This window comes from Motacilla alba, chromosome 6 (assembly GCF_015832195.1).
Source record: "Motacilla alba alba isolate MOTALB_02 chromosome 6, Motacilla_alba_V1.0_pri, whole genome shotgun sequence".
Lineage (NCBI taxonomy): Eukaryota > Metazoa > Chordata > Aves > Passeriformes > Motacillidae > Motacilla > Motacilla alba.
Genome location: NC_052021.1, coordinates 33,585,180 through 33,609,606, shown reverse-complemented (window position 1 = coordinate 33,609,606; position 24,427 = coordinate 33,585,180). Strand labels below are relative to the sequence as shown.

Sequence of the window (24,427 nt, the reverse complement as noted above, 5' to 3'; positions counted from 1 at the left end):
ATAAATTCTGACCTATAACTGAATTTTATTTTCCTCCCCAGCTTTGTTCTGGCAGAAATCAGAAGGGAAAGAAGTAAATCCTCCCCAAATAAGGAGTCATTTATCACGTTCTAACAACAACACTCCCACATTAACAACAGGATTAGAGATGGATATTCAGCTCTGGAATTGCTTTCCCCTACCTACAGCCTCAGCGTGAGGGCAACAAAAGCAACTTAAGTTGAGAGATATTTTTTAATTACACATCCACACTTAAATGAGAACTAATCTCCCCTTGGAAAAAGCAATTAAACCCAAACCAGGATTAAAATCAGTGGTTTAAAACATGCCAAAGTGAAAATCAGCTCCTGGGCTGCAGGACAGGGGCAGGACAGGGAATGTTCCTGGGAAGGGGCTGGTTTGCTCAGCCTTCCTACACCATTCCAAGAAAACACATGGACATCCCATGATTCACATCCCTTTTTTCCATATTTTTTCCTCCCATCTGAGCAGTAACAACAGGACCAAGCAGAATCTCTTCTCCAGGTTCTGATGTTCAGCTTCTTGCCACCCAGACTCACCCAAGATTTCTCATGCCAGCCCTGGAGATCCAGCAATCTCTCCCAAGGGGAAGTAAAATCAAACCAGCAAAGGCAAAACAGCTTTAAGATGGATTCAAAATACAAAATAAATATTAAGAAAAAAAAAAAACAACAACTAAAATCAATGCACAGGCTACTGCAAAATCACAGTGGAATGGTAGGGAGTAGAACTAAATTTTCTTTAAGGGCCCTTCCGGCCCAAACCATTGTGTGATTCTATGATTAAAATATAGAATTCAAATATTTCTGTATTTCTGTATGTTACAGTACTACTTAGATATACTAAAAATGGGAAATGAAAAATACCAAAACATCCCAATTATTACCAGAGTGCATCTTTAGGTCTCAAAACAAAAGTGAAATGTTTTATTCTACTTTAATGCAACAGTGTCATTATTTGGGAAGTACTTTTCCTGGCATAATTTCCATGCATTTAAAACCATCCCAAGTAAATTTTTTGGGGGCATAACATTTGAAACCCTAGCAGAAAATCAACCAACCCTGAGTTATGGCAGAGCCTACAATACTCATCCCACTCCTGATATTTGGTAAAAATGGGATTTGTAACTTCTCTTGATACGGCTGAAAAATACTCATCATCTCTTGAGGAGGTAAATTTAGGCATTATTTTTAAAATGCTTTAAAAATACCTCAGAAAAGCTACTTAGAGTAAGATAAAATGTTTTTCAGAGCCAAGGAAATAGCTCTGATTAGGTTGTCCCCATGAGTGAATGTGAGGTATATGGACAATTTCTGCATAAAGAGAGCACTAACATTACCCAAAGTCATTAACTGCTAGGCAGGAATTAATATGTTTACAATTCAAGCCAAGTGATAAATATGAATATATAAAAGGCAAATACTCATTGCATCCCTGTGAATTATTAAAACTCTTTCTTTCCTTAATAAATGGAAAAATTAACATGTACAAGCATTCTGCTTTTTCCAGTTACTGGGCTTTTTTTCCTAGGCAGGAAACTTATCCTTGTAACTTTTGTTAACACCTGAAATTTAAAAAAAAAATTAAAAAATAAAAGGCCAAACAGACAGAAAAAGATACTTTGAAGTTCAAATCTGTTGAACTAAAATTTTATGAAAAACCCCACATCATGAATTGCCTGTTAAATGAGTGCCTATGGAATATCAAGGCCAGGCTGGATGAGCTTTGGAGCTACCTGGGATCACGGAAGGTGTCCCTGCCCATGGCAAGGGTGGGACTTGATGCTCCTTAAGGTCCTTCCAACCCAAACTATGCTGGGGTTCTATAATGAACAAAGGATTTGTCCTTTCTTCCCCCCAAGACTTGGTGTCCCTTGTCCCAGCCACCGAAGACATCTGTGACATGATGTGTCAGCTTCCACCACCTGTCCTTTTGTCACCACCTTCAGTCCCCAGGAGCTCTCCCACAAGCCATCAAGTCCCTCATTAGATAATCGATTGCTGCAGATCTTATCTGTCACCTGGTAATTGATGTGAAATAACAAAATTATGCTTCCAAACAAAGCCTGTTAGCTCATCGCTCCAGCTCATCGTCCTGAGGACAAGCTGAGCTCCAGTAAACCCTGGTGATGGTTCCTACCAGGCTTCAACGAAAGCTTTGATTTCCATCAGCTCACAGAGAAGTAAAACAATTCCATAAACAAACAGAGTCTCCACAGCTTGAGGGGGACATCATAGCTGACAGGAGGAATGAGAAGGGCCACCAAAGTGACAGCCTGGAGAAGTGCCAAGGAGAACTCCGTGTGGCCTTCACTATCTAAAAAGGGCTTGGAAGAAAGATGGAGGAGACTTTTATCTTCCCACTGCCAGAGGGCAGAGTTAAATGGGATTTTGGGAAGGAATTGCTCCCTGTGAGGGTGGGCAGGCCCTGGCACAGGGTGCCCAGAGCAGCTGTGGCTGCCCCTGCATCCCTGGCAGTGCCCAAGGCCAGGCTGGAGCAGCCTGGGATAGTGGAAGTGTCCTGCCCATGGCAGGGGGTGGAAGGGGATGAGCCTTAATGTCCCTTCAACCTAAACCACTGTGACAAGGGATGGAGAGGTTCCCTCCTGAGAAGGGCTCCCACAGTCCCAGCCTCTCCCAAGAAGGCACAGCGTGGATGGATTCACATCCTCCTGAGGTCTCCAAACCCGCTGCAGCGGGGATGAAAGGAGTGCACAGCCGCTGCTCACAAGTGCCACTGTGTCAGAACCAGGAGGCAGCAGCTGAAGCCGACAGGAGATGAATTTCAAACAAATAGGAGATGGGACTTTTAATCCTGGCATTTCTTTTTCCCTCCCAGGGAGTGATGGGAGTTGTGCCTACAGAAGCCACGGGGACAGGCAGCAAAGGCAGAACAAGGAAAGTTTGGAGATAAGGAGCAGCCTCCACTTCCCATCCAACCAACTTCCCCATCCAGGCTTGGGCAGAAGGCTGCTGAGAAGGGAAGGATGTGGGTACACTCAATTTATTAGGGCACTACTTTAAATTCCCAGAAGTAAACTGAGGAAGTGCCATATTATTATCAGATTTTATTTCTGGGTTTTCAGAGGTTTCACCCTTTTCTTCCCCAACAGCCCTTCCAGTTGTTGGGCTTTTCTATAACACTGATGGACACCCCTTGGATATAAAGCAGCTGCTAATTATGCTCCTCAACCCCTGCTAAGTATTAATATTTAAAGTCCTGAACTTGTTTAAAAATTGAAGAAAATCAAAATGTGGTGCTGCTTTGAATGGTTTTTAATTCAGTGTCCCCAAGCCAAAAAGGACAGAGCCATTTTTCCTGCACTGTGTTTTGAACAGCCACAGACCAAGGATTAAGAAGGACTTCACGTGGCCTCTGCTGTCAATTGTAAACTCATTTAATGTCATTATCAGGCTTCCCATATTTTTCAGAACACAACTTTTTGAAATATCTTGGGCTTTCAGGATTTCCAGACTTTTCAAAATAACTTCTGTTCCTTTCTTAAGGTAAAACTCAGTCATAGGCATTTTAATACATAAAATAATCAGGTCTTTGCACAGTTAATCAGGAATTTAGCATATTCTTGTTTGCACAAGGCAAGTTTCTAGGCCATTTTATTTAGAAAAAAAAAATAAGTGAGGGAGGAGAAGCTCTTAATTGTGAGCATATGGCTAAATTTTAGGTGCCCATGATGCTGCAAACTGCTCTTTATATCCCTTTTTTATTCACTGCCATCATATTTCCCTGTCATGTATCAAAGTTATTAGGAGCAATTTTATTTTGGCACCTGCTTGGGGATTTTAGAAACTACACTAAAGAGTTCATTTCTGAACATTATGGCCAAAATACTCAATTTGGTGTAGAGCACCAATAGAAATAGGGAGTTTAATTCTATTTGCACTGTTCATTATTTCCCTCTTCCATAATTTTGTAGGATTTTCAGTTTTCACTTGTTTAACACATTTAATTTCAGCTTGTTTTTTTCTGTTAAGCAGTTTTCTGGCATGCATTAGGGCCAGGCTGCTCCCTGGGCTTCTAACTTGAAGGCAACATGCAAAAGCACATAAAAGTCTGTATTTTTATGCTATGTTCAAATTTTAAATAGTTCAATATTTCAAATGAGAAAACCTTCCCGAGGCTTTGGGAGTTTACATTACTTTATAACATTGAATGTTCTCCACTTTGACAGAAAAGTTGCATTAAATCCTCCATCTAATGAAATCAATGTTGTATAAATAATATATTATTCCACCAAAGAGCAAATAGGAATCAGATGCAAGTATCCCCATTATTTGTTGGATTTGCCTTTTTTCTGCCCATAACTTGAGCTTGAAGATGGAATTCATGCTCATCCCACATTTCATTAGGTGCTTAAATCTGAAACCATTTGTCTAAAGGCAATCAAAAGTACGACCAGATTTGTTGGCTTTTATTTTTAAGCAGGGCAGGATTTTTCCCCTTTGCTATAAAGCAGTCAGAAAGAAAACCCTGGAATTTGGAAAAGTCATAAAATAAACGAGATAAAGCAAAATATTAACAAAGTTAGCAGAATGTTCCTTTAAAAACATTCCCCCTCACTTCCAGTTCCTCAAGACATCTTAACAAGGATGTAATTTCCCATTTGCTCTCAGTGAGCAAATCAAACAGGGTGATTTATTATTCAGATGGGCACAAAGGATTTCTGAAATGCAAAAAGAAGGGCTCTAAAAGCACAAGTCATCAGTAATGACGACAGCCTGAACTGCCTTTCAAATATGAACAAAATGCAGCCATTTAGGGGCTCATACATCACGCTCTCCCAGACCCTCATTTATTTCCCAACTGTACAGGCTGCATGAAAATGGAACCAGAATTTGGCATCTACTGAGAACATCTTTATCAGGGAAGTGATTCCACACCATGGGCGAGCAGCTCAGAATCCCCACCCTTGGAAGAACAACCAAGGCTTTCCAATCACCTCTTCAGTCCCCTTCCCAAAACATCTGTGTGCTGAAAAGGAACTTTTCTGAACTATAAACACAGTGAAAATATGACAAAACTCCCATTCCTATCCCAAGAAAATTCAGATTTTCTTGATAAACATCTTCAGCAATTTGGGCTCCGATGAGACAGCACTCAACTGGAACCCAAAATCTCAGCTTTAGCTGGTGAGACCTGCTGTTATATTTTTCCTCCAATGATCTGTACAATGGGAAATTGAGAGAGAGAACTAAATCCTGCTCATTCTTATCCCAACGAAGCACAGAAATAACCATCAGAGCTAATGAGGTTACTCAGCATTTTTCTTCTCCGAGCAGAAAACCCACACAGAGCAGTTCCCTCAATCAGCTGTTTAATATTTCAGCTGTGCACAGGTATTATGGGTATTAAACATATATTCTTAAATCCACTTTATCTCCAAAATGTTCCTTTAAGTAAAGAGATGTGGAATTAGCACTTTATACATAAAGAACTGACATCAGCATAAGCTCAAATGAATTTTCCAAGCTCATGGAAAAGACTTATTATGGAGCAAGACACTCCAGCAAATCTCCCAAATTTCTGCCAAACATGACTCCAAGAGACCTTTTTCCTCTGCATCACAGCCAAGCAGAAAATATCCTCCCCCAAAGCAAGGAGCACCTCCAAGGACTGGACTGCAGGAAGACCTGTTTGAAATTCCAGCCAAGTTTGCCTTCACCTCAGCTGGAGCAGAGGAGCATATTTAACATCCTTCCATTTCTGGCAGGTTGAAGGAAATAAATTAATTAATTACCAATTCAGCCCAGAAAGCCAGGCAGTTATCATCTAAAGGCACAGAAATAACCACCTAAGTAATGGGAATGAAGGTTCAGCAATGTGAAAATTCTTGGTTTTAGCAAAGACTGAATGGCAGCATTGGCTCCAAGTGACCACAGAGAGAAAAGGCACAACTTTGTCCACAGCTTTGCTTCAAATCAAGTGAACTTCACCATTCTGCCATCTCTGACACAGGTGGGAAGTTCCTGCTTCTAAGGAATTAATATCCCTGGGAACCCAGCTCAGGCATATAGTGTTGAGACTTAAATGATGCCTCCTAATATAATTGACTTGATGTAGATCTGAAAACCCCACTGGTGCTGGTTTACCATCCTCCCTCCCCACACTGGTGGTCACCAAACATCTGGCAGGTAACTCAAGTTCTAGCTGCCACGTGCTTTTCCCCAAGCTGCATCCAAGCTTTCCTCCACAAGAACTTCAGAAACTGTTCCAAAAAATTGCATTTTAGCGTTCCACTGTCGGACCTGCGTCTCCTAGAGGAGCACAGTCCTACAAAGCACCTGCTCTGCACAAAATCCTCCCAGGCACAGCATTTCCTGGGGCAGTCCTTGAGCCTAAACCTGAGTGTGGGGAGGACATGCCAGGCTGACCCTCCCACTGTCACCCAGATGTGTCCTCAGAATCTGAATGTAAGAAAAAAATTCACGTAAAACCTGAAGCCTGTAATATTTCCAAATACACACAGAGATGCCTCCCTGAATTTATGATGCAATTAGCAGGGAGGGAGAAGGGCCCCTCACGGCACTTCTCCACAGAGAATGCCACTAAAAATCCATCTCACTGCTCCCCAAGCCCTGCTTTTCTCACTGCCCCCAGAATTCCAAGGCAGGACTTCCACCTGCACGTGTCACTGCAGCCCCAAGCAGTGCTCACTCCTCCCTGACAGACACAGGGAGGAAAAGCCAGTCTGGGAAGGTAAGACACTCCATGAGAGAGAAACACATTTATAACCTAAAACAACTACAATGAATTGCTCTTTTCTCTTTGCACCCTCTCAGGTTGAAGCCCAGCCCCTCTCTCCCCTCTCAAGCATCTCTTCAACACTACATTGCATTATGCAACAGTCACGCTCAGCATTTTTAAAGGCTAAAATATTGACAACTGGGGTGATGAAGCACTTCCAATTTCCCAGTGTATTTACTTCTATGTGCTGTTACAGTAACATGAAGCATGATAATCACAAAACACTTCATTTTTCACAAACCCCAATTTAAAAAATCCCTGTACACACCAATGGTGTCAGCAGTTACACATGAATCTGGTCCACATCAGAAAGTACTTTTTAATTCTCTAAAAACCTCCACAAGAGGCTGTACAGTTTATAAGTGGGGCATATGCATAATGCTGTGCAAGACTAATCAGCCCTGAGACAACAGCTTCTAAATATCATTATGGAGAAGACAAGAATGATGTTTAACTGCTGCTTCTGTCAGACAGATTCTCCTTTCAAGTCACTCAGGATATCAAGTTATAGTATTTCTTTCCAGTAATCATGGACTGGATAAGCTCACATTTTCAGCTTGTGAAAAAGAAACAGCATCTCCTACCACTGATCAGCTGGCTCTGAGGAAGTAGCCTGTGTTATTTCAGACGTGCCTACCCTACCATGTAATTTTACCCACGTCTGTATCCAGGCTGCAGCCAAAAACCACATTTATTTTCGTAGAGAGAAATCCACAGAGGACCTGGAATACAGCAAGTCAGCACTGCTAGAAAGAAAAACAGTAAAAAACAAAAAACAGAAAAACAAACAAAAAAAACAAAAACCAAAACAAAACAAACAAAAAAACCAAAAAAACCCCCCCAAAAAACCCCAACAGCGTGGTGGTTGCCGTTGCATCAATAAGCAGGTCAATGTTGAAGTTCTTTGGAAAAAAAAAATGTATCTGATAAAATACCATGAGAGACGCTGAATGTGATCCAAGCTGTGGCACAGTCCCTAGCCCAGGGCAGAGCAGCCGGTGATGTGGAGGGCACACCCCTAGCACCCTCGATCAGGGATCAGCGGCAGGGATAAGGAGCAGAGGGAAGAGGGCAGCGGGAGTACCTGCACAGGTGGCAGGCAGGGAGAGCAGCGGAGCTGCCCTCTGCTGACTGTCTGCTTTGCTGAACGCTGCTCTGATCCGGTCCTGCACAGCCACAGGGTGATTTACCCAGCCGTGCTTTCCGTGGCTCCATCCCCACGGATGCCACGCTCTGGGTGCCAGCCAGACCCACGCGGGTCTCCTGCCCCGGCCCGGCAGCAGCGCAGTGCCCCTGCCCGCTGCAATGCTGTGCTGCAACGGGCTGCTCCAGCTGATGAACTCCAAAACACACCCGGGACTCGAGCCAGGGCTTCTGATGCATCTTGTCTGTGGATGCCCGGACTCATCCAGCGCCCAGCTCGGCTGGCCCTGCCTGCTGTGGCATGGGGGTCCTGCTGGGACACTTTGGGCTGGTCCAGCCGCTCTCATCTGCCATTTCAAATCAGGGGTGGCTTCAGGAACCCCCAAAATCAGTAACCCTCATCAACACCAATGGTGAAGGCACTGCTGTGACAGAGGAACTGCGTGGCCCACACCTGCTGGCACCTGGGCTAGGGGACTTTCCTGCTGGAAAGTATTTACTGAACGGCAAAACTCCTGGGAATCTCAGAATGAAGCACAGACCCAACTCCGACCCATTCTCGTGCCTCTCGTGGCATTTTCTGTCTAGCACGCAGGTAAAATACACACGACCTATTTAACTTCCAACTTTTTGCTTTTTTTAAAGTGAAAACATCATTGCTAAACCCTCCGTAAAATGACAGAAAAGGAGGAAAGGGGATTCAAGTTTTACACAGATTATCACGTTTATCAATCTCCTCTGCCAAACTGCTTCACTCGGAACTCGCATCCATTTTATAAAAGGTTTAAAAGCAAATGGGAGCAGCTACTCCTTTAGCACCTTAAACACTTTCCCTCCCAATAAAAGGCAGCCGTATAGCTTTAACCCAGCGCTTCGCTGAAATTCCCAATGGATCAGCATCACCCACTCTGCGGCTGCTCCATCGCTCCCGAAACGCGACTGGAAACCCGGGCTGCGCGGGGACGGCGGGCACGGCTCTGTTCTTAACGAGCCCCCGCGCAGGGGAAGCAGAGCAATAAAGCAAGCTTCTCAGCGAGCCTGCGAGCGGCAGCTCCGCGCTTCTCCCGTCCCCGTGCGCGGCCGCCGAGCACCGCTCCATCCCTCCATCCCGCCTCCCCCGCCCGCCCCCGCCGCCAGCCCGGCCCCCGGCTCCTCCTCCCCGCTCCCGCCCGGCTGGGGGACGCCCGCCGGTCCGGCTCAACAAGTTCCCCTCGGCGGGGACCGGCCGAGGGGACCCCCCGACAGCGAGCCCCCGCCGCAGCCCATGAGGGCAGCGGGGGAGCGCGGCGGCGGCGGCGGCTGCGGCTCCTCCGGCGGCTCGGCGGCTCCGCGGCAGATGCGCCCCGGCGCCCAGGCTCTGACGCCCAGCTCGCCCCGGCGGCTGGAGGGAGATGCTCGCCCAGACCGCCGCTTCTGCGTGAGGAAGCACAAGGTAAGGCGCTCGCCCCGAGCCCCCGGAATCCCCCGTCCGCTGGTTCTGCCGGCGGAAAACTTCGTAGGGATGAGGAGAGAGGCTGGCGCTGAGCGCCAGCGTTATGCAATAGCGTATCTGCCTGCCTGCGAACAGCTCCTGCATCCGATAACTTTCGTGACAGATAAGGATAAGGAGACAATATCCCGATACGCGACTTTCTTCTAGAAAAATACCGGCGTTTCTTTGCCTGCTCCCCTTCCAGCGGTGCCTGGGAGGGGAGAGGGGTAGCCGCAGGATTTTTGGAGGATGCACGAAGTGCTTGGGCTTTTCACATGGCTGATGGCGAGGAACTACCGCTGCTTATTAACTTCAGCCGTCCTAATGAAGTGTCCGTGCAGCGGCGATGGAGGAACACGGGATGTGTTCATCGCCGAACTTGCAGTACGGCACTTCATTAAAAGCCCGACCAACCCAAAAATCCTCCTCGGGGACCGAAGCTGCTGCTATTCGGTGAAGTGTGCGGGGTTCTCCCCATTTAACACACCCGCGTCCCCCATCACCATCACCGACCGCACAAAAATCGGGGATGCCGTGGAAACGCCGTAGAAAAACGGGACAAAAGGTAGCAGGGAGCCACCCCCAAAGTCACAGTCCTTGCATCCTGCAAGGCATCCCGAGCTTCCCGCTCCGCAATTCCATCGTGCCTCCCCGGCTGGTAAAAACCCAGAGCCGTGCCCCCAGCGCTGTTCATGCCGTGTTTACGGGAGTCACGGCAGCCGGGGGATGCAGGACTGCAGCTCCATGGGATCTGCCCGGGGGAGGCGGGGGGGCCCCGGCAAAACAGGGACAGCTTGCACTGCTGGGAGCGGGGAATATATTCCCTGCTTATGTCACCGTCTCCCGAGGGCTCTGTCCCAAGGGAGCTGTGCCCCCCTCCCAGCCGCGAGTCGGAATAGGGAACGGAGCGCTTTGCTTTGACCTTGTGTGTCTAAGCAGCTTAAAATCCCGCACGGAGGAGAATTTAACTCATTAGGCTCTAAGACCGGGAAGTCTGGGAAGACCTGTTTTTCCCAGCCTCGGAGAATCATTTTTATCCCCCAGCTGAATGCTGGCAAGTGCTAAGGAAAGGCAAACCAGTAACAGGTCACGTCTGATATAAACTGGGAATTTATTCCCCCCTCTTAAGTGCTGGATCGTGCTCGGATTTACCGGGCTGCCAGGAATGCTGCATGTATCAAGGTTAAAATCTGGCTTCTAGATGGAAAAACTCCTAGCTAAAAATAAATAAATAAATAAAAAATAATCACATGATATGCAACTATGCCCTAGCCATGGACTGGGATTAATTTAATGTCAAATTCCAAGGCAACAGACCAATAGTAAAAATAGGAAATCAGGGAAAGAAATGGATCTCCTCACTCTTGGTGTGATGCCTCTTGGTGTTCCACCAGCCTGCTCGTGCCTGCCTGTCTGGACTACAACGATCTGGTCCCTCCGAGTACAAATAACAGTTCTAAGTTAAAAGCTGGGTTCTTCTCCTGGCATTAAAAATTAATATTTAGATGAAAATATCTCAGGGCTCAGGTATTACTAATTTATCACGTGGAGGGTGATATTCTGCTATACTGTAGTGGCATAGGGTCCCTGATTCCAGGAGAAATCCATAATGTAGATTGATAATCCAGAGACTCACACTGAATTGTTCCAATTCCAACAGTTCTAAAATAAAATTCCTGTCCCAGAGTTGAAGGTGCTGTTGCATTGAAAGCATCCTCCCTTCACATGATGGGGAAAGCTGATACTAAATCAGCTTTTTTTTAGGGCTTTTTTGTAAGGATGTCACGATGCCCTTGATGAAAAATGTTTGTTCTTTAGGACTCCGTCATTATTAACGATGTGTGTTTTTAACGAGATGCTCGAGATAATTCTAATCCTGGATGGAATCAGGGCTTTTCCCTGGGACTGACACATAAAAAACCAGCTGGGCAGGAGCACCACAAGAGAAAGTGTTCAGTTCCTTATCAAGAGGGCCAGCACTTAGCATTCAATGCACCCTTGTATTAACTGACTCACAAACAAGGAGCTCGTAAGATCCTCGCTGCCTTTTCCCCCAGTCAAGCACTGCACTGACAGAGCATTTCTGCAGGAGGGGCACACGCTGCACGTTCTATATTCTAATCTAGACAGAATTAACTCAGCAAGAAGAGTGGTAAATTCAGTGCAGAGCAGCACAGGGAAGGAGGATGGGGTGAAGAAGCCCAGGAGTGCCCAAGTGCCGAGTCACGGAGCGTGCGTCACCTCCCAGACCAGCACCGTCGGTGACCAGACACCGCCGGTCACCACCAGGACACTGCAAAAACCCAAACCCGGCCAGGGATTGTGCAGAAGGCAAGGAAATACCAACACTAATGTTTGCTTCTGCAGGATTTAAAAGCCAACTTAGCCATGCCATTCCTTTGCCGTGACTGATGGGGAAACCAGTCAGGGAAACCTGTGAGCTTGCCAAAAATCCCTGCTAAAATGTAAGGATACCTCCACAGAGCTCTTGAGCTGTGATGTCTCAAGGCCATTCCTTATCCCAGCACAGGACAGGGAAAACTAGGCATGTACAGTCCCATAATTCATGCCCACTTGAAGAAATGACAGCAAATCTAGAATATCTGAGCCCATAAAAAATTCACGTGATTATCTGAACTAGCTATTAATAAAAAGCTCTTATATTCTACTTTATGACAGGCACGGTTTAAAGAACTGCTGAAAATTTGTCTGAGATATTAAAAAACATGTAAGCAACAAATCTATTTTATAGCCCAGTATTCCCTTGTATTTTAACTCATCAGTTTGCAAATTAAATAGGCTTTTTGAAAATGAAATCATGAGTATATTTTAAGGAAAAAAAATCATCTCAGAGTGGTAAATTCAGTGGGAGCTCCACATTCAGCCTTCTGAAAACTGGTGCTTGGTTAGAAAATCCTGAATGACCTCTGAACACACACAGGTACGACTCCCTGGGCATTGACACTCAATTTTAAATTGTTATTGACCACACAGAACGTGCTCAGAGCATTCTCTTATTGTAGTGGGACATCCCCATCTGAAAGCTGTTTACTCCAATTTTACTACATTCAGGCAGAAAAGTGATCCCTTAATACTCCTGAAACCGTTCACCCTGTTCATGCTTTTGCATGAAAAACTGCTGAAAACTGCTTCCCATTAAGACATCCCAGCACACGTCTCCCAGGCAAAGAGAACTGTGTGTAAAAGTAACAATTCAGTGATCAAACAGCAACATTTGGTGTCCTCTTTGCATTCTTCTCCCCCTTTAGTGGCACAAGACACCAAGCCTGATTTTACTCCAGTTTTCCCAGCTAAATCCACGGGGTTTGATACAGAGCAGTGTAGAGGAGTAAGGGCCATTTCCAAAGTCTGAATTAAACAGAGATGGATTAAAAAGACCGAAGACCTTCAAGTCTTGCTTTGTTTAGGTGCAGATCTAAACTTCTGAATCATTACAACAGATTTCTGTCCTGGCAGGGAAGTGCTGGAGCTCTACCGTGTCCCTCTCCCCAGAGTTGCTGATTTCTGGTCTCGGACTCATATCAAAAACAGTTGTTAAACATCTCAGAAACCCCAGCTTTAACTCATATTTGTGACATCCATGGGCAGGAGAAGCAGGTTGCTGCTGTTATTTTTGCCTGCCCATGACTGCTGGAGCAAGCCTATAAATAAAGCCCACGTAGTTACCAAATTAAACCAGTTTAAAAACAAAAGCAGAGGAAGCTCTTTCCATCTGGTCTGAGCGAGCAGGAATTGTCACAAGCTCACCAAAAAAAAAAAAAAGGAGTCACTTGTTTTGTGCTCTTGTCCACCTTCCCTGATTGTTTTACAGCTACCCTTCTCTCCTCTTCCATTTTTTCCCCCCAGTTCTCATGTCAAGGTTGTGATCACATTGCTTGGAACAATTTTGGGGAGGTCAAAGCTTATAGAGCCCAACCATGGTGTAAATTACTTTTTAAAAGCTGCATCAGGGGCTCTCTGATGCCCAAGACAAACCCATTTAAGCAGGTGTGTGAATTCAGGACTGTATTTTAAAAGTCCATAACACAAGTAGTTTTGGTCTGGTTGGTAACTTCCTGGGAGAAAGAAAAAGAGGGAAGTCAGTAAAATCCTTAATTTTGGTGCATTTATCTATGAATAAGCACAAAATCTACAAGAAGCCCGAAGTCTCCTTCCAACCATTAGTAATTGCTTGTTCATACCCATTTTGTTATTATATTCATTATTCTCTCCTGCACATAGAGAGGAGAAATGAATGAGGAGATATCCAGTACAGAAATTTCACTTGTGGATCAGTTGAACACATTTCTGTGTATCAAGGCCATCGGCAAATAAAACACAGCGATATCTCTGCGGAGCTGACAAAGAGACAGATAAAACATCCCACTGCTGGAGAGAGTAATTCAGCAGAAATTATGCTTGAACTGCCTGCTCGCAGTGATAACACTGATCCCTTCTGGAGACCGAGCCTAAACTGCTGAATTCCAAAGGAATCCGTGTGGTTTTGTTGAGCAAGTTGGTGAGAAGAACGTGGTACACTCCTGCATTCACCATTTGTAATAAAAGCACTCAAAGCCAGAAGAAAAGTGATGAAAATTATCTGTCTGGTTGTGGTGCCTTCCCCAGCCAAAAAATATCCTTGAGAGGGTCTTTAATTATTATTTTAATAAACTTCTTAATCATCCCTATCACAAACAGCCCATCCTTAAATCCAGAATCACAGAGTGGTTTGGGTTGGAAGGGCATTAAGGATCATCTCATTCCAGCCCCCTGCCATGGGCAGGGACACCAGGTTTATTTAAAAATCCTTTTCCACATTATCCCAGATCCACAACACCAGGGAGCAACGTAGTCAGCAACTCCACACTGCATCTGCTTCCCTCTCCTTTCCCCATGTAGTTCTTCCCACATGGCACCAAAACTGTGTCCCCTGGAATGAGCAATTTCCATCAGCCCTCTCCCAGAGTCCTCCTGTTTGATGAGAAACTGGGATTTGGGGAATTTAAGACAACTTCCCTTCACATAAGACATTGGCTTTTCCTTCCCAGGATTTCAAAAGCATCTTAGATCCAGCTTTGAGGAAGCTTTGCAGCTTTAGGGATTGTAATTCCCCTCAGCAACTGAAGCTTTTTGTTCTACTAGAACTCTTTTTGGGTAACTAATGGGAATTTTTGTACAATGCTCTAGCAAGAGTCAGACTGATCTGTGCCATTTCCCCAACACCAGCACGCTCAGATCCACCTGTACATGGATAATTGAGAATTCCAGCAGAACCAGAACATGCCTGAAACCAGAAACTTCAGGAATGTGCTCCTCAAGAAGGTGACAAATGACACAGCTCTTACTTGGTGGCAACTGCTGCCAGCAGTGGAGTGCACAAACACACCTAGACAGATCCTATTCCCCAATTACCATCCTGCTAATGATGTCAGGTTTCAGACCTAAATTACCCAGCTGAGCTGTTCAACAGCACTTCACACCCTCCCAAGCTTATCTGCCTGGAACCTTGATCCAAGCAGGAAGAGCTGACAAGGCTCTGATGCCTTACAAGCACTGACCCCAGGAACGTCACTGTCATCTCCCATCTGCAGGATCACCTGCATTCCCAAGGGAATGCTCTGATCTGCAGAGCAAAATGAAGGATGCAGGATCGAAGCCTGGAGCTGGGACCTGCTTACCTGCTTTTTCCTCCTCACCCAATGCTTGAAAATGTCTGCTGAAGGAACAAAAGCAGCTGCAGTTCCTGGAGGGGCTCGCAGTCTGATCATCCCTGAGAGTGTCCAAGGCCAGGCTGGACAGGGCTTGGAGCAGCCTGGGACAGTGGGAGGTGTCCCTGCCATGGCAGGGGTGCAATGGGATGAGCTTTAAGGTCTTTTCCAACGCAAACCATTCCACGATTCTGTGTTCTCAGCATTCAGCTCCCTCTGCGCAGAGCTCTGACAGTTTTACAACCCTGTTGGTCAAAGCTAAAGAGCAGCACTGCTTTTTCCCTGTCATTTGCCTGGTTTTTTTTTCCCCCTTAAACACCCACAAAACCTATTGATGTCAACTAAGAACAATTAAACTTAGTATTCAACAGTAATGCCAATAAGGAACTGCCTTAAAACCTTGTTTTTAACAACCTGCCCTTTAAATTATTTACCAGAAAGTCCCATAAAAATGAAAAACCTTTCAGTGCAAGTCCTGTGGCTTTTGGACTCCTGCAAGCCAGGAGAGCGTGAGCAGAACTATTAGGGATTCTCCTAGCAACCCCTCCTCAGCAGCATCCTGCTCTTCTTCCTCCCCCTGGAGCAGGGACAAAGCTCTGCCCAGATTTTCTTGAAAAAACAAAATGATGCTAAAGAAACCTTCCCTGCTCTTGTCCACAGAGCCTGAGCTGCAGAGCACAGGGAGAAAAATCAGCATCGCTCTCTTCACAGTGACATTATTTTTTCCAGTCCACTAAATCCCAGCAAATGTTTGAGATCAGAACGCTCTGAATTCACAGGGAGTATCTTGTGACATTGTGTTTGTTCCACTGGGAAGTTAATAACTATTAACTCACCCCATAAGTCTGCACTGGTTTTAGTGCAAGTGCAAATCTCCCGTTAATGGTGCTATTCCTTGCAAAATTCTGTTATGAGGAAAATAACCCTTGTTTTCCAGAATTTTATCACATTGAATGGATTCCTTTTAATTTTATGTACGGGACTATATAGGAAGTAAAAAACCCTAAGTATTATTAAAATTTGTGTTCCAAAGGCATAGTAGAGATGTCAAAATTAAAGAAAATTGCCTCTACCAGCTTCATTCAGGGAAACTGGCTTGCTTTGTAAGGAAAATGTTAAGTAGTTTATCCTCCAGTAGAACCCTGTTTTATCTAAAAGTCTCCAGGCTTATTAAATCGTACATTTTATTTGTTGCCACTTAGTTCTGAAGCTGAAGCTCACAGGAGCATTTAAAGGCATTTATTTGGTATCTCAGCCATAAGCTATGACTTTATACATCATTCTCACAGAGCCTGCCAATGGATGGGAGGGGGGAAAAGACAACTCCAGTGCCACAGGATCCTGATAATTCCAAAGGAAGACTTCCAAGGCACTTGGAAATGCAGCAGCAAGGATGACGGGTACCGAGCAATAAATAAGGAAGTTCAAGAGAGACAAAATTCAAGTTCAGCGCCGCAGGGTTTCAAAACAAGAGTTAAAAAAAAAATACTGGTTTGACATTTAGCAGCACTGCTAAGTCTGTTATTCTACATGAATGGTTCTGTGATGAAATAAAGACAGGCTGGGCTACCCCAGCAGTTTTCCTAATAATCCTCTCATCAGTATTTTTTATCTCCTAAAAACTGGGAATATCTGCAATCCTCAGATTTATCTGGAAGTCAGAATTTCTCCTCAGTCCTTTTGTATTAAAACCCTCCAAAATTTCCTAACACAGGCAAAGTTTCTGCAAACAACTTTTGTAATTAATAACTGCCTAAGATAATTCATATTTTCCAATGTTTTTATCATGACAGTCTTCTCTACTGGACATTACTTTTAGAATGATACTAAATAATTTTTAAGTTTCTAAAATAACACTGTCAGATAATTAACAATTAGATTCCTTTGAAAAGAATAAAAATACTCCTTTAATGAAGGCAAAAGGTATGGGATATTTAGAATTAACATTAGGTTTTTATACTGGCTTTGTTTCTACGAAGTAAATCTGAGTTTCTTTCTGCTCTTTATTTTTAACAGTATAATTGGATAAATATTCCATGGATATACTTATGACTTATAGACATCAAATAGTTTTTAAAAAGTAAGTGGTTTAAGGTGGTATTTAGGCATATATAATTTTATCTGAGGTAGTGGGGATTTTTCAGGACAGTGTCCAGCCTAGAAAAATCCAGAAGCCTAAAGATGCTGCAGATCACTTCCCACTTTCCGTGCAAAAAGCCAATTATTTGCAATTCCCTGCATTATTTTAAGCCAATCCATCCATCCACAGAATCCTGTGTGCTCTTAACACATGCACAGATGTTTCCAGCTGCACCTCCAAAGCCTTGACTTGCTCTGGAAACCCAAGGCCTGAAATCTGTGCCTTTCATCTGCATTTGGAACCTGCAAAGTTTAAGCCCACTCTGCGTATTAACACATCCTGAATCTGCTTCAGTGTCATAAAACTGACAGAGATAAAATGGAAATTGCAAGGTGAGTTCCAAATCTCCTCTCCCCTCATTAAGCAATCAGTCTGGAAATTCCACACTGTAATTCTCCTCCCAGAGCAGTGACTCTGCAGAGTTTGGGATGCAGAGTCAAAGTCCTGCAAAGATCTGTGCCACCTAACCGGTGGTTTCCATAATTACCCAAAGACTTTATACCCCCTCAAAGCTTCTCTGTGCATCACTTTTTAGTTAATATTATTATTTAATAGTTTATTTCCATATTCAGATATAGAGGGATGCTGCTTAAGGGTAATCAGCCACAAGCTTATAAACAAATCAAGGCTAAAAACTGAAAAACTAAGCTTGTGATTACTTAAGTATTTAGTTTAGCAAACCAGCTCTTTGTTTGGAGTAAGTACAGATAAAAAGTTGAACTCTATTATCTGCATGTAATTGGCATCTGCAACTAAAATTCAAATTCAAAGGTTTTATTACCCCCCTGACAGCACGAGCCATAAACTGAGCAACTCCAGCTCAGTAGTTTCCTCAAGTATCCAAAAACCCTGCCGAGACTGTGGCAGTGCCTAAATGAGGCAAAACGGGAGGCAACCCTTTGTCCAAACCAAAAATGAAACCAAACAGGAAAGATTTAAACACCTCTTCCCTGTGAAGTGTTTAACTCACAATTGACTCTTTCCTCTACTGTTCTTTTATCAGCTGAGCAGACAGAGTTCCCCTCAGAGACACCAGGATCCGAGCAAGGCTTCAAAAAAAAAATCAACTTCTTTTGGTTGTTGTCATTCTTAATCACAGATATCTCTGAAATTATTACTCCCAGCTACAAGTGGGAATAAAAAAAAACTCTGGATCAGCTAATCAATCAGGCCTGTGCAGTTGGGAAAGGGAGACCAGCAATTTGGTGAAGAATCAATTTATTGGCTATTAACGACATGCTCAAAATGAAGTGCAGAATGAAGTTCCCTGTTTATCTACTCTGGAGGGTATCTCCAGACTCCTGGTTTCAGCTGGGTTACGGACTCCATGAATTCCATGGGAAGTCATCCCAAACAAACCCAGCCATCCAGCAGCCCCCAAAACTGATGGGATTCAAAGCAATCTGAAAATTGAGACAGGTCACAGAAAATAATGAAATATCAAGCCAATACTTGAAAATAAATTGCATGTTAATGGATCCTGCTGTCAAATAACCAAGTGCCCCAAAACTCACTTTGACAACTCCAAGGAATCCTAAGAGAAGGTGACTTTCAGAGCTAACAGCCCATTTTTGTAGCCTTTTTGGGCAAAAATGTGGCTTTTTCAGACACAGTTACTGAATATTTCACATCTTTGTGAACACAACATTTCATTTCTGCCACAATTTCTTGGGAGCTCAGAAACTCCCATTGGCAGATTTGGAACTAATGGCTGTAATGGCTGTTGTGCTCTTGTATTTAGGGTTTCTTTTGGTCAACTCATTCATTTACCAGACTGTTGTGGAAAATTTGCTTCCAAGAATTCTGAAGTGCAGAGTTTAGGGGTTCAACAGCAGTTTTTACAATAGATTTTTACGTGGTCCAGCTGCAAGCTAAAAGGACTGGGTTTGAATCTTAACCAGCACTTTTTTCACTAAAACTTCCCAAATTCCAGCCCTCAAGAGACAAAAAGATGGATGGTCCTACCTGCTCTGTCTGCAGAATGTCCCTCAAATTACACTCACAAACACAATTACAATTAAAATACAACCCAAAGCAGCCAGGCCAGGACACTGATGGTCCCCCACGACCAACTCCTTATTTAGGGTTTCAACTGGAAAAAAAAATTCCTGACATTTAAATGTAGGTGATTTATTCCCCTCCAAATCTGTCCCTATTTGTATCTCATGTGTTAAGGGCACAGGGATAACTGACCTTACCCTCAACTCTGCTTTCATCTTCAGACTCCTCCTTAGAATTTCCATTTTATTCTCTCTTTGCCCCCAAAATAGGGACTTGGTCACCTTGGTATCAGATCCTAGGCTAGTATAAATAAAATAACCAGCTGAAAACTAGGATCTGGCAATCTCAGATTCCATTATTTGAGTGGTTTTGTCCTGAATTTTATCTTCTTTTTTGCTTCTTCTACAGACTTTGCACTACATCAGAGTCACAGAAAAACTTCCTCCCCTTCTCGAACGACTGCTGCTCCCTCACCACTCCCTGAGCATCACAAGTCAGACAGAAAAAGGCAAACTAGGGGGATTCTGGAATCTTTCAGTTCCTTCTTCACAAATTACCAGGGCCAGGGAATTAAAACATGAAAACAACGTTAAGTAATGACACGTTTTCATGGGATTTTTGACCCAGAAGCCCAATCTTGGACTCTGTACCATGCACATCTGTGTGTGTCATTAGGGAAGTGTTACTTTTACTTTTAAACCTCATAAACATTCAGTTTTCCACTGAAAATGATCTCCCCATTAAGCTTTCTTATTTTAAATATAGACTAGTCAAGGATTCATTCCCTTGTGCCCCTGAGTTGGCTTTCTAAAACAGATGCTATTATGGCACTTAACTCTTCAAGAGTTTCACATATTTTATTAAATAGACAAAGGAATTTTAATTAAAAACATATTTCAAGTACACCTGAAAGTCCCTTTACTTGTTTTACATTATACTCCCAAGTCCCTCTGAGGGTTTCAGCAGGAGATATATGCAGAGTGTTTGGATTAAGTGGGAATTTGGTAATTCAGCAAGTCTCAGGGAGAAATTTGCACAACAGGAAAGTAAAAATTACAACTTCAAATGAGGTGTAAAAATGAAATCTTAATTATGCAGCTACTCCAGATCTCCTATGATCTGTACAACCACTGGGGTTCGGGTTTTTTTTGGGCAGATGCTGTGTTAAGCAGTTGGCATCTTCTCCTCTTTGAGGAGGAGCTTATATTTCAATGGCAGATTAAGTAATTTCTGTGATTCATCACAGGTTTGGGGGTTTTTAGCGCTTTAGGATTTTTTGGGATAAGCAGCTGTATCATAAAGGCACATTACTGCTTCTAGGAAAGGATGAGTTGTTTTGCATTTGAAGCAAAAGCTTAATTGATGCACTGCTGACTTCCTCCAAAACTTCACTAATTCATAAATTTTTACGCACCCAGCACTACCAACAAGTTGCTAATAATAATTAATCTGTATTTAGTTTTAGCCCTGTGGAAATTTTTTATAAAAATCCAAATAACGCCACCTCTAATGACCAAGTAATTCCTTGCGAAGAGCGCTGAATACATTACACAGCAGAAATGTGTTTGGTAAGCAAGCACACTCTAAAAATAATGCCAGTTGGACACTTCTTGCTACTAAACATTTGCATTAAAGGAGAATTAAGGGTGGGCAGAGCTCTCAGCTTTTCTTCACTTGGACAAAGACACTTGGTTTTCAATTTTCCTGTAGTTTTTACTAACTATCAGGTCAATTCAGAGGACTGGCTTCCCGAGAGCACACATTCCTCAATGAAATTGCTTCCTGGGAAGCCCTGGCATGACAGCCACTGTCCTGTCCCAGGAAAATAGTTGTGGAAAAGCTTCTGGCACCAGGAAACCTCCTCTCTGAGGAGCAGGTATTCACAACAGATCGAGATAAAACATTATTAAGATACAAATCTCTAGAAAATCACCAAGGGCTGCGACTCAATGGAACTGAACGCATCGGTCGCGAGTCACATCCATTTCAGTGGGATCACAGGAACGCGGCTTAAATATTGCAAAAACCTCAGGGGAAAAAGTAACATTTCTGTTGTAACTCAAAGCTTTTCGCACTGTTTTTGGCTGCAGGCATCATGGTGAGTAAGGAGCCCAGCAAATGCTTACTCACCGCCTCGGACAGCGACGTTGAGCCCGCGGCTTCCCTGGCGCTGGAGATGAAATACGCGCTGGATCCCAACCGGCAGATCAAGAAACGGAACAAGGCCCTCCAGGTGAGGTTTAAGGATATCTGCGAGGCCCAGAACGAGCAGAGGGACAAGCAGCTCTCCACCTCCTCCACGCAGGACCCCGACAAGAGGGAGGCCAAGGCCATCTCCTACAAGACGGCCTATCGCAAGTACATGACGGTGCCCGCCCGCAGGTCCATCCCCAACGTCACCAAGAGCACAGGAGTCCAGACTTCCCCTGATCTCAAAAAGTGCTACCAGACCTTCCCTCTGGACCGGAAAAAAGGGAATATTCTGAAAAGCGCCTCAACTGTGGACACGTTACCGAGCGAGAACAACGGGTTCCTGATCGAGGTGAAGGACAGGGAGGGCCGGGGCTCGGGCGAGGCCGCGGCGTGGGGCAGGAAGGCCGGCAGCCTGCAGACGGCCGAGTTCATCTCCCACATCACCGAGCGCGCCGCGCACGACAACGGCGCCGAGGCCTGGAAAAGCAGCGATTTGCACAGTTCTCCCAAAGAGCCTCCTCCTCCTCCTCCTCCACCCAACTTGGCCGAGCCCGGCGAGGAGGAGCCGGCGCGGCCGCCCGGTCGGGGCAGAGCGACGGCGGCGGCGCGGCTGGGGAGCGACGAGAGGGTCTTCAAGACTGAAGTGGCCACGGTTTACCTGCCGGCCTCACAGCCTGACCTGCCCGGCCTGGGCGACTGGGGGCCGTGCCCCGACGAGGACGACAAGAGGACGGTGCAGCTGAACGGGGTGCAGCCCCCGGCCGGAGATGCCCGAGCGTGCGCGGCGCGGGCGCAGTGCCTGGCCCCCGAATGTAGTGACCAGAGCCTGCAGGTCAACGTGGCGCCCATGGAGGAGAGCCAGCCCTGCCGGACGGCCGTGGCCGTGAGCCAGGAATGCCAACAAATCGTGCCTCACACCGAAGTTGTGGACTTGAAAGCGCAGCTTCAGATGATGGAGAACCTGATCAGCTCTAGTCAGGAGACCATCAAAGTGTTGTTGGGTGTTATACAGGAGCTAGAGAAGGGAGAAGCTCACAGGGAAGGGTGAGTAGAAGCTTTTTTAATGAGTACGAGCTGATTGAAATGTCTTTTCTACCTTGAGTTTGCTGATGCCAACGCGTCCCTGCCGGCGCGCACGTGGCGCTCCTCACACGGAGTTTTGCTGCTTAAGGAGAAACCTGCCAGCAGCATTCAGATTGCTATCTGCCAGTCCCAGGGTGTAATTAAGTAATTATTGAACGAAGGGCCCATAATACATCTTGTGCCTTTTCTAAGGAGCACAGAACGAGCCGCTCTCCAAACAGGATTAGCGAGGATGTTTTCACATCAGCAACTTGCATTAGGCATAATTCCTCACACGGCATGAAAAGCAGCAGCAAAACCTTAATTCTGTAAGAGACTTACCTTTTTAAGATTAAGGGATATTATTACAACTCCTAATGTAATTCCTCTAATGGCACATGAATCTCATCTGGTTTCCTTTCACCTGAATTTTTCATGGTATTTTTATCAGAAGGAAATTGAAGGAAAAGTTTGAATATCAAAGTCTTCTTCATAACTTTCATAGAGCCCTAAACCCGAAACACCCAAGCAGAAAGAAACAAAATTGCATTTATCCCTAGCTTTCATTATTTAAATTTACTCATAAGGCATTAAAAGTACTGCAACTGTAACTCAGTACAACCTTTAGTCTTTACCTCATCAGTTCAACCCATCTTTTATCACCTTAAACAATATTTTGCAGACTGACTCACTTCAGTTCCCTCATCTTTATTCAGTGAACATACCTCAAAACGTATGTGTGCTGTTTGTGTGTTTTGAAATACTTCTGTAGTTAAATTATAATTTGCCAGAAGAGATCAGGACTTTAAAATTTAAAAAACCAGCAGCTCATTCTACTTGAAGCAGCACCTGCTTTTGTTTGAGTCAGAAAGGTACATCTTTAATTTAAATTTCTTTAGGAATGTAGAAATCATGTGCATCCTTAAACTCAACATGTTTGGCATTAAAAAGTCATCTTAGTTGGATCCTGCTGTCAACACGGCCATGGTGTTTTTAGTTCATTTTACAGCTGGTTATATTATTATTTATATCCTTATCAATTATCAATATCAAGGACCTTATGAAGTCCTAGATAATCACACTGGGATGTTTCTTGGCCTACCTGAAAGCCACACAGGTTTCAATGGTCTTAAAGAACTTTTCCAACCAAAACAGTTCTATAATTCCATTTTGTTAAAATTATTATTCAAAAAAAGAGCTCCTCTGATTTTCTTAACTTAGAGAAACTGCAGGAGCTTTGGCAAAAAGTGCCAAGCTGCTTTTCAAATCACAAAACACAGAAAACTATTTCATCATCATCATCATCACAACTCATCACCTGCTCGTCGAGCACCTTGAGAGCACAAACACCCACATCACCCCCAGAGCCACCTGCTATAAACACTCTGCTTCCTGCACACAATTACACATCCAGATTTTACCCCTTCCCAAAGACAGTACAGGCACAGGTGCAACAAACACGGACTTTTTATTGCTCTGACAGAGCAGAGCTGTTAATGCAGCCAACGTCAGGAGTGGATCCCTGCCCTTGGCACAAAACAGATCTTGGCCAAACTAACCAGGACTGTCTTCAGATAATTCCTCTGCAGCTGTCAGCCTTACAAAGCTGTATTAGCCCTAAAATGGTGAAATTATCCATAAATCCCAGTTTAGAATATCTTCACAGCCTCTTAGACTCGTGAACTGGAGTTCACAAGACTCCATCTGACCAAGAAGAGCCTATTTATTAGCACTGCTTTACCCTTGGAGCCACTTCCAGCTGCTCCTGCACGTGCCCCAGACATGTCCCAGACCTGCTCCCTCCCTGGTGGGCACGCAGGGTGTCAGGATGGGGAGGGAAGGAGAAGAGAGATGCACACTTGCACATTTTCAAATCCCTGCACTCCAGAGCCCTCTGGTTTTGTGGCTGTTGGATGATTTGGAAGG

At 44.5% G+C, this 24,427-nt stretch overlaps 2 protein-coding genes across 3 annotated transcripts in view; one reads left to right on the top strand and one right to left on the bottom strand.

Moving 5' to 3' along the window:
- Nucleotides 1-24,427, bottom strand: part of DOCK1 (dedicator of cytokinesis 1) — a 273,464-nt gene that overhangs the window by 131,510 nt on the left and 117,527 nt on the right. The gene's annotated exons all lie outside the window — the stretch shown is intronic.
- The window catches only part of INSYN2A (inhibitory synaptic factor 2A), a 49,721-nt gene continuing 26,187 nt past the window's right edge, over nt 894-24,427 (top strand). Inside the window, exons 1-2 of one of the 2 annotated variants that reach the window (XM_038141074.1) lie at nt 894-9,358; nt 21,337-22,483. In XM_038141074.1, the coding sequence (XP_037997002.1) occupies nt 21,342-22,483 (1,142 nt within the window). In that variant the 5' untranslated portion in view covers nt 894-9,358; nt 21,337-21,341. The remainder of the gene's footprint in view (nt 9,359-21,336; nt 22,484-24,427) is intronic. The other variant, XM_038141073.1, reaches the window with a different exon arrangement.